The 11,026-nt window shown below is 37.7% G+C and overlaps 1 protein-coding gene and 1 long non-coding RNA gene across 2 annotated transcripts; one reads left to right on the forward strand and one right to left on the reverse strand.

Annotated features, from left to right (window-relative positions):
* The first annotated feature begins 1,453 nt into the window (after window positions 1-1,453).
* LOC309484263 lies at window positions 1,454-3,621 on the forward strand. The gene is made up of 2 exons (XR_014200797.1): window positions 1,454-1,866; window positions 3,483-3,621. It is a non-coding gene; the product is annotated as an uncharacterized lncRNA (long non-coding RNA).
* On the reverse strand, window positions 3,305-10,758 carry echdc1 (enoyl CoA hydratase domain containing 1). Its single transcript, XM_082150471.1, has 5 exons — window positions 10,324-10,758; window positions 8,882-9,024; window positions 6,404-6,456; window positions 5,103-5,183; window positions 3,305-3,868 (listed from the first exon to the last, which is right to left on the reverse strand). Exons 1-5 carry the CDS (start codon window positions 10,547-10,549, stop codon window positions 3,460-3,462), a joined length of 912 nt encoding a protein of 303 aa, XP_082006597.1. The 5' UTR covers window positions 10,550-10,758; the 3' UTR covers window positions 3,305-3,459.
* Between the last annotated feature and the right edge of the window lie 268 nt (window positions 10,759-11,026).

Genomic DNA, 11,026 nt, shown 5'->3' on the forward strand with positions numbered 1-11,026 from the left:
AACACTATATTGTAATGCATTACTTTTAAAAGTAACTTTCCCCAACACTAGCGCTTAACACTTCAAGTATTTACTTACTAGACCACAGTCAACGTGAAAACGATAGCTATGGTGTAAAGATAGTTCTTACTAATTATAGATAAGGTAGGCCCTACATAGCCGATGCATAGCGATGCACAGATATCTGATATAGAGCATGAACACTTTTCCTACTAGTTACCCATTGGATGGATGTTGACTGAGTCATCAAATGTCTTAGGCTATAATCTCTGTTATGACAGTTCCATCATCTGTACTCAGCAGATACAGTAGCACAGTGATGCATGATGTACTGTACACTAGATAGAGAGTGACAGAAGTACTGATCCACTTCTTTGTCAACAGGAAATGGATTCAGGCTCAAACTTTATGGATTTAAGGAGCATTTCTACTACTACACTCATATACAATTGCATTAGGCATAATATAATTTTCAGTGGTTGATGTATTCAGATACTTTTCTTCAGTTTTCAAATAATTTATATTGTATTGCAATGCAATGCAAAGCAAATCTGTATGATTGATAGTACACAAAAAAAAAATAGAAAAAGCTGTTACTTATTAAACTACGAAATTCCATCCTAATTTTCGAATAACATTTTATCTTGTTAGTGTACTTGTTTAACAAAGACACAACAGTTCTGTAATCGAGCTGTAGCCTAATTTAGTCAAATTATTCAAAATTGTGATATTTCAATATTGTTTAATTCTGTTAGTATACAGAAAATGCAAGCTATGAAGTTAGCCTTAGCAAAGAATTCTGAAAATGTTTACATTGCCATTTCCACTATCATTATTTCCACCCCTGAATGAATGATGATGACTTTTATATTTTCATGACGGTACAAAAATACTGTACATTTGTCCTGTGGTGCAAGTACAGTGATGGACACTGTTAGTTTAGCCTACAAACACAAGCAAATGAGAGTGTGAAAAGTGTTAAGATTCAAATGACATGATGCAGATGTGCTGATGCATGAAGGCAACATGGGTGTATCACATCATAATACAGCAATAATAAATTACAATAAAAACATTTGAGAATACAAATTATGCCTCTGACTGGTGAGAAGTGAAATCATCCGCACAATGGATAGCAACACAGACACTTATATTTAAAATTAAACACTCGTATCGTCATGCCTTTACTTGATAACTTTACATGCACAAGACTGAACGGTTACAATTAAGCAAGTTATAATTCGAGCAGTTAATAACTTTTCGAATATCTCTGATTACAGGGGCGTACAGTAGCGTTGAAGACACTATCCATCAACTGAATAAAACACTGCAAAACAGACCAGACAGAACATCTGTCCATTAAGAACATCTTCAAACCTGCAGTGCACGCACTCTCCCTCAAAATATGGCATTAACGGAATGTTAATAAAGACATGTCTCTGGTAATTTACCGTGTGTGCGGCTGGCAGCTCTCGGTCCTGTCAGAGAAGCATTCACGGGACACACGCCTCACTTCACGCTGAATTCGCTCTGAAATCCACGCGTGGGAATAATAAAGCCTCGCGGTGCGGTCAGACTGGCGCAGGCAGAAGAGCTGAGATGCAGAAACTGCAGTGTCCACACACACTCACACACACACACACACACACACAGCACGCGCTGTACCGTCAGCGATCAATGATTAACCCGTGTAAAACAGCGACCCATTGCGCCAAAAGCGCTGCCATAAAGAACGATAGCGGTCAGTATCTTATGGAGATCATCTACTTCACACACACTGAAGGACTGTACAGTGTCCAGATCTGACTGAGGCTTAACACGACAAATGGTTAAATTAAAGAGACATGCAGGTGTGTGAACTCTGAGGTAAGTTTAAGTTAACCAAATAATGTGATTCAAGCATTAAATAGGTATAGGTTTAATATCAGTAAATTAGGTGTCTGAGTAATTTATCAGTAGTGCAATATGCTTTATGTTTTTACAACGTGCATCTGTTCATTTTCGTGTACTCAGACATGACTAGGCCACCATATATGGATGGATGGATAGCAATAGGATAGATAGATAGATAGATAGATAGATAGATAGATAGATAGATAGATAGATAGATAGATAGATAGATAGATAGATAGATAGATAGATAGATAGATAGCAATAGGATAGATAGATCTGATGGATAGCAATAGGATAGATATAGATAGATAGATAGCAATAGGATAGATAGATATATAGATAGATAGCAATAAGACAGATAGATAGATAGATAGATAGATAGATAGATAGATAGCTAGATGGATAGCAATAGGATAGATAGATAGATAGATAGATAGATAGATAGATAGATAGATAGATAGATAGATAGATAGATAGATAGGCAATAGGATAGATAGATAGATAGATAGATAGATAGATAGATAGATAGATAGATAGATAGATAGATAGATAGATAGCTAGATAGATAGATAGCTAGATGGATAGCAATAGGATAGATAGATAGACAGACAGATAGATAGACAGACAGACAGACAGATAGATAGATAGATAGATAGATAGATGTTTATTTTCTTATAGCGCCTTTCAAGAACCCACGGCCGCTTCCCAAAATAATACAAACAGTTGAGTTGACAGACAAAGAGACAAGCAATCTGCTTATTATAACAATCAATCAAGCAGAAAAGCAGATGGAGACAACAAATAACCACAAATAATTAACATGATAAGTTATAGAATCAGAGAAAGCATGAATTTCGATAACACTAAAAGCCCTACCACCCACAGTAGAGTGTTTATACTTGGGTACGACAAGCAAATTGTCATTGCTAGATCTAAGGGTCCGGGCAGGAACATATGGTTGCACTAACTCAGCAAGGTATTGGGGTGCGGGAACAGTCTTTATAAACTAAGACTAAAAGTTTAAACGATGCAATTGACCACAGGAAGCCAGTGAAGTTGGTAAAGGATGGGAGTTATGTGCAGATTTTTTATTATATCTAAGGGCTCGAGCAGCAGAGTTTTGCACCATTTAAAGGCGATGTATTTGGTGGGTAAGCCACTATATAAGGAGTTACAGTAGTCCAATCTGGAGGTTATAAATGCGTGGATAACAGTTTCAGCATCTCCAAAGTTAAGAGAGGGACGTATACGAAAAATATTCCGCAAGTTGAAGAAGCGTGATTTAACATATCTGACCAATGTGAGTGAAAACGTAACAAGTCGAACAAAACTCACAGATTCCGCACAGTTTTTGAATGTGTATAAATACTTCCAATACTTCCCAAAAATCACAAAACCTTAAACTTCAAAACAAGATGATGGAAGATGATATTTATTTACTAATGTGTGCATGTGCAAGTTGAGGAACTCTGCAAAACAATCCAGAAACTTTTCGGTTCTATTTTATGATGTGATCTGAAAAGTGCTTCAAGCTATTGTGCAACAATTTCAATGTTACGATTACAATCACTTATGTTTCGGTTTTAAAGCCAGAGCCTTGAGATTGGCGGGACCGCCCCATACTGTCCCAAACACATTCCTCTCAGTCTTAAGGGCTTGTTCCAGGGGAAGCTCTCTTCCTGAGACAACCACCTTCTTGAGCGCCTGGATCACTGGAGCCGGAGCCTTGATGAACGGCCTCAGCCACTGCTCAGCGTGTGTTAGTGTTTCTCCCTCTCCAGAAGAGCAGAGGAGCACCTCATCCACCAGTCCCATCTGTCTTCCACAGTCTGGATCCACCTTTACAGCCCCGCTCAGCAGTTTCAGGGCGTTCTGGCTGCCGACAATACCAACTAGTCTTGCAGCTCCTCCCCATCCAGGGACCAAACCCATATGCTTATGGACAAACTGGATTACACCATCGGACGTCATCAATCTGGAAATGGAAATAAAATGGTGACGTTCTATTCCGACAAAATATCGCTTAATAAAAACATACTGTAACTTTCAGAATACAAATCTCTCACTACGGTGCAAAAAAATCAAGCTAGAAATAAAAAAAAACACAAAGAAGATACTTTTCACCTTTCAGCATGACACTGATCTAAAACACAAAAGAACGGCTTTAGTAAAGAAAGATGAATGTTTTGGATCGGCCCAGAGCTGAATCCTATGGAAAGCCTGTGGGGCGTCCTGAAATGGGCAGAGCACAGGAGATGGCCTTGCTATTTAACAGATCTGGAACATTATTGCAAGAATTTTTTACTTCGTCTGAATGGTACGAAACTTGGTAAAGGTTTTAGCACTTTCTGTTTGAACACACACACAAATCATTGACATGATCCGAAAAAGTTAAATGGTCCTGAAAAAATAGTCACACTTGTATTGTTTGCGGTCAAAAATGAGCACATGGGAAATGAATGGGAATCGAATTTCACCAAGTGGAAACTTGGTAATGCGCACAAACAAAATCTCACTGAACGCTCATTTTGAGGTATCAACCTTAAACTTGGAACACAACTTATTTAGATTTAGGCTTTGATTTTCATACCAATTTAAAGCTGAAAACAAGATTTCGAGTAAAACATGTTTTGGAAAATATATTTTATATAAACATTGAACAGTGTATTTTTGAGATTCATAACAATAAACGTAAAATTGTATAACTCATTTCAAATTCACTTTTTTAAACTTTTTTTCATTTCAAGAATAATAATAAAGTGTTGTCTTTAAAAAAGAGACCAAACTTGAATCTGTGCTCCAAAACATTCAGGATTTATGACTCATTTTCAGGTCTGTGCTCAAAAAGTGAATAAATTGATTATTTAACTATTGCATAAATATAATTTAGTTTCCTAAAAATACAAAATATTAAATAAATAATCTAACTAAAATATAGTATGTGCATTCATTTCAGTGAAATAAAAAACACTGAACACTGAGCAGCCAGCTGATTTCACTAATTAGTTCTATCCTCTGGCTGAAAGACTTTTACTTTCTGAACCTGGACTTTACACCTCTGTAAGTAAGCATTAATTCAGGGGGGTGTACATTTATGCAATTAGTTATTCCAAGTTTTTTATTCTCATCTTTTTTTTTTTATATAAACTTCAAGTCTCTTTGAATAAATGAGTCAATAAACAATTAAATATGTCAAAAACTGTGTGTACCTGAAGTCACATGCAGTGGTGAGTTCTGCCCCCCCGCCCAGCGCTCTTCCCTCCACCAGAGCCACGGAGATGAGCGGCAGCCTGCCTGAAACAACAGAGTTTAGCTCGGACACACCACACTGCGGAATAATGCTGGATAAAAGACATGGATCTGCACAGTTTTCAAATGAAATGGTCATATCCTAGGCAAAACAGGCTGTGTCCAAAAATGCCCACTATGCCCTTATCTAGTGCACTATTTGAGGGGACAGCCATTTGAAGCGGAGTACCAAAACCATATAGAAATTATTGAATGCACTTTTTCAATCCACTAATGCACTGCAAAACCAATTTGAAAACCCATTATGCACTGTTGGGATTGTGCCAAAACGTTGGTGGTAAACGCTGATGCAGGCAAGCTGCATTTATATTCCAATATACTGATTTGGTCCTCAATTATTATTAATGCCTCTTATTATTATCAATGTTTGTAAACTTTGTTCTAGCTGCTTAACATTTTTGTGGAAACTGTGATACTTTTTTCAGGATTCTTTTATGAATAGAAAGTTCAAAAGAACAGCTTTTATTTAAAATAGAAGTTTTTTTATCACATTATAAATGTTTTACTGTCACTTTTGATCAATTTAATGCTGCCTTGCTGAAGTAAATGAGTATTCATTTCTTTTACTTTTTTTTTTTTTTTTTACTTACCCCAAACTATTGAATGGTAGTGTATCATGGTTTTCCCAAAAATTATGAAGCAGCACAGCTGTTTTCAACATTGGTAATAATCAGAAATGTTTCTTGAGCAGCAAATCATCATATTAGAATGATTTCTGAAGGATCATGTGACACTGAAAATAATGTATTTATAATTTATATAATTTATTGTATATATCATTTTTCTGTATTTGGTTGTGTTGTGAACTTTTGCAGCGTGTTTCTGTGTTTGGTTGTGTTGTGAGTATTTGGAGCACACATGTGTTGTGAAACTGATGAAGATGTTTTCTTAATTTGCGGGTGTTTTTCTATTTGCATGTGTTTTCTTCAGTTGAGCTCTCTCGGCCACCGTAGTAATGGGAGTAATTACAGCCACAGTTTTTAACATGCCACCTTTTAATCAAACTACAAAAAGCTATGACATCTTTATTTATTTTCATGATGATAACACGGTAACATTATAACAACGTAGAAAATGTCCCTTGCATAAACACGCATGTTTCAAAAAGAAGGACAAGAGACCCTTTTCCTAGTGTGGCAAAGATCCTCTACTTTCTGCAAATTTTGTTCAAAAACTATATTTCCAGTCGTGACCCACTAACCTGAGGAGTCGTGTTAGAGTGTTCTGCATGAACTCACACATCCTCATGCCATCCTGAAAAACACAGCAAACATTACATCAACTGGAAAACACTGGGTGTTTTGTTTTTCAAATGTTTCAGTAGGCTACAGAAGCTCTAGTAAGTTTCCCTGAGGTCCCAGCCTCGAAATCTAGACGCACACTAGCGGCAGCAAATTTTATTTTGCAGCCAGTGTCGTCTAGCAACTCTCCATTGGACCAAAACCAAACTCTAGTCAGGCCAATCACATCGTGCATAGAGTCGGTGGGCGGGCTTAACATAATGACGACAGAGTTGCGACGGTTCCGTGTGAATTCCCTGCTACTTGAAAACAAAGAAGATCTCTGGAGGACTTGGAGTTAAGCTTTTCTTTGAGAAAAGGACAAAGAACGGCACTGAAGTCATTCTTAAAAAAGGAAGATGTGTTCAGAGTTTTGCCGCCCGGATACGGCAAAAGTTTAATCTATGGACTAGCTCCACTGGTGGGAAAACGCTCTGGTTGGTTGTAGCGCTATCCTATTGCGTGCAGAGGGAATCTGAACGACAACCGTTTATCCCGCCCCTCAGATTGAGCCCTGCCCTGTGTGTTCCACATCAAGATGTTGGGTCTGGCTTGTCAGGCTACTGAGGTCCACTTATAATATTAGCAAAGATAGACAATGTTTTTTTATATGGGACGTTTTTAGTTCTGAAAGTTACAATATCTTCCCAGAGTCGCTATTTGGATTTAAATAGGCAAATGCTTAAAGGGACAATGTGTCATTTTTTAGGTATTTTATTATCTAAAATCAATATTTTTATTCATAAATATGTCCTCAATGGTGTACAAATACCTCTGCTAATTATCTGACTTCTCCTCGTAAACGAAGAATTTATAATTTTTATATACATGGGACGGGTAGGTCCACGAAGGCTTCCATGTAGTTCTGCCATCTTGAAAAACTATAATAGCAGAGAGGGACAAAAAGTACTAGGCCAACGCGTTTCCACAACGCGTTTTCGTTCAGAACCAGGCGTCACGTGACTGAAACCAGCAGAAGCGGAGGAGCAGAGCAGTGAGAGGCGCTTGTCACTGCCCCGGCAAGTTTAAAAGGCTGCACTGTACATACAGTCCATACATATGCTGAGTCACAGGATAAGGAGTCCTCGTCGTCGAAAAAGTCCAAAATAGACCGTAAAAGGAAACGTGACCGGAGATTACAAAAAACAAGGGTTAATGTCGGGATAGATAATGCAGGAGAAAGCTTTCAAAAGAGACGCTGAAGTTGCCTGCTTTCTTCTCGGCAGGTAAGTCAATGTTACGGTCTTAATTACAAGCTTTTTTTTCATTGCTTGGTTGTGTACTTTATTATATAGACAGTAGAACATTTATAATTAAAAGTTAAACAGGCTCTTTGATGAATAGCAGCTATTGAGTAAAGTAGAGAAGGCCCGAAAAACAAGGTTGTAAGTTTTGTTTGTTCAAAACTGTAACATTCGTTTGTTCGTTGTGTCAAGTTGCAGTTTGTTTGAAATAACAAACCAGTTCACCCGAAGGAAAACTCGATGAAGTGCTATTATAAGACATCCTGTCATAGCTTTTTGGTACATAACGACTACCGTAGATGCAACACGCATTTGAAAAAGCGAGGCGCTGGAGAGCACTATTTGTTTGAATGCAAAATACAATTTCACCGCTAGATGGGAGAAAATCCTACACAATGTCCCTTTAAGAGTCAACGATTGGATCATTCTTGCAGTGATTATTATGTTTCTAGCATGATATATTTTTATATCCGCTAACTGTCATACGCGTGTTCACGAGACTGGTGTCCCAGCGTATGACGTAGGACGCAGGCGAAGCGTAAGTTCCGGTGACGAACGCGGAAGCGCAGAGGATAGAGCAAAACAAAACCCCGGTCATGAATTAGAAGTCTAAAACGAACTTTCATTTTTGGGTGAACTATCCCTTTAAACATTCATGTAGGAAGACACATCATGGCCATATTCCAGGATGACAAAGTCAAGATTCATCAGGCTCAGATTGTGAAAGAATGGTTGGTACTAGGGAGCATGAGGAGTCAATGAAGAGTCCAGCACTCTGTAAAGTCTCCTCCAGCACATCCCAAAGACTTTCAGTGAATGTAAGGTCTGGACTCAGAGGAGACGATTCATGTGTGAAAATGATTCTTCATGCTCCTCACAACCATTCTTTCAGTTTGATCCTGATGAATCTTGACATTGTCATCCTGGAATATGGCCATGATGTGTCTTCCTAAATGAAAAGCTACACACTGCATCAATTATGGTTAGAAGAACTGCTGCCAAACATATAACATGCTAGAAACATAATAATCACTGCAATAATGATCCAATCATAGACTCTTAAATATTCGCCTATTTAAATCCAAACAGCGACTTTGTTTTTGGCCAGGCAGTGTATAATGACAGTATGATCTTTAACTGTTAAACTCTTCTCACCTGTGGGTTTGCTATCGCTCGGACTGCGTTGAGATCAGATCCGGAGCAGAAGTTTCCAGCAGCTCCCTTCACAATGACAGCTTTCCCTTCTGTCCAGCTCTCCAGTTCATGCACTCGCTGCTCCAGCTCAAGCATCATGCAGCCTGCGGGAAAACAACACGTAATGAAATCCTTCAAGCTAACTCATTTGAATGTCCTTTTTGTTATATGAAGGTCACATTAAACCTGCTTTTTTTTTAACATGCTAACATCGTTTATTTGGGCTACATTTCAGATTTACAATGTAAAGATTTTATTGTTTAACTCTTAAAGTCACAATGAAATCAAAAATGGATATGACAAATCCAATTTTTTTATGGAATACTGCTGTATTTATTCTAAATGATTTATCCGTGCACATTTTATTTATTTTTTTTTCATATGCTTCGTAATCTTTAAATCAAAATAACTTCCCCTCCCTCTTGCAGCGACATCTCTTCTCTTATGATGAGGGCGAGGCAACCTGTCACTCACATGAGATCCACCAATAGCAAACCACAACCATACAATCACTTCCCCACAGACAAAATCAATCTATTTTTTTTAATCTTACTAAACTAACTAACTAAAACTGTATTTGATTTAATTTGTTAAAAGTTTCACAATAGGGAAGAACTTCTTATAACTTCTCTTTCATGCAGACTTTAACTTTTGTCTCAGAACCAGCCAGTCATTCTTAAAATATGACTGTTCAGAAAACAAAAACATGAATTACTAAATGTTAATAAGTATTATCATCTCACAATTTCACAACAAGAATGAGACATAAACCAAATTTCGCAAATTTCAAATCTATTCTGTTAAAAAAAAATTTGTACGTTTTTTTATTATAATTTTTTTATGTTTAGCAAGGAAACTGTAAGTTTGAGATAAAGTATGTGAAATGTGACCTGAAGAAAATCAAGGCAAATATAATATAAGGACAATGTATTTTTATTGTGCATCATTTCCAATCAAACACTAATTATGCAAATTATGCAAAACGTCAACAAAATACTATTTGTATAAAATGTTTCATCACACTTTATATTAGGTGTCTATGAACGTGCATACACAATTTTATGTGCAATGTAGGCTACTTGTGCTGATGTATTGCAAATCACTTGTGCTGCGATTGAGGTGGGACACGGGTAAGGTTGTATGGGTAGGTTTCATGGTTGGGTTAAGGGAAGGGTCAACAGTGTAATTATACATACAGGTGTTTATTAAATATTAGTACAATGTAAAAACTGATTTGTATTTTTTTTTATTGAAATGTTAAGTAGCCAACATAAAGTGTGGAACCAATGCTATTATTTGATAAATAATATTTGACATATTATATGTATGAAAATCCTTAGCAGGTCAAGGGGTTCTGCTATTTTATTCCAAAAGTTCCATTTCCAGCACACGAGTAACGTTACCTGAGAAGGCGTTCATGCGCGCTGGATTATTGACAGTGAGCACCGCGATGCCGGACTCCTGCCGCTTCTGGAGATCGATGGATCCTCCCGGGAAAGCCTGCAGCTTCTCCCTGATACTCTCAGGAGCACCAGTTGTGCAGAAGGTTCGGTTCTGCTGAAAGACCCTGAGACTCACAGCACCGCGGGTCTGGATCCACCGGCACCGAGCAGCGCCGCACACACTCATTATGATTATGTCGCGTCTATTATATTGTTCAATTTTTAATGCATGAATTTTTCCAGAGTTTTAAAAGTACTTGACCTGTTTCGAGCCGTAGGAGTAACTTTAAAAACGGTCCTGAAAGAAACAAATAATTAATGTAAACTTTCCGCTTTGATGTACACCACCTTTTACAATCAAATTCTGAATAAAGCTGCTATATATGCACTCAATGTGTTGAGAAAAAATCACAAAGAAATAAAAGCAGACTAAATACCACAGACTGTAAAAAATACCTTCCAGAGATGTTACTACTGGAGATGTCAAAGGATTGATCTAAATTCACTTTCTATGCGATGCTGCAATTGTCCAGAGGGGGGAGCTGTTCCCCAATTCACACTGCAGCGCTGCATATAAAGGTAGAGTACATGAACGGAACATCAACCCTGCTGGTGTCTGGTGTAAATTAAATGTCAGGATCAGCCCTTTCCCCCCTCCAGCCTC

The sequence above is a fragment of the Leuciscus leuciscus genome (genome assembly GCF_965113295.1).
Source record: "Leuciscus leuciscus genome assembly, chromosome: 20".
In the NCBI taxonomy this organism is placed as follows: domain Eukaryota; kingdom Metazoa; phylum Chordata; class Actinopteri; order Cypriniformes; family Leuciscidae; genus Leuciscus; species Leuciscus leuciscus.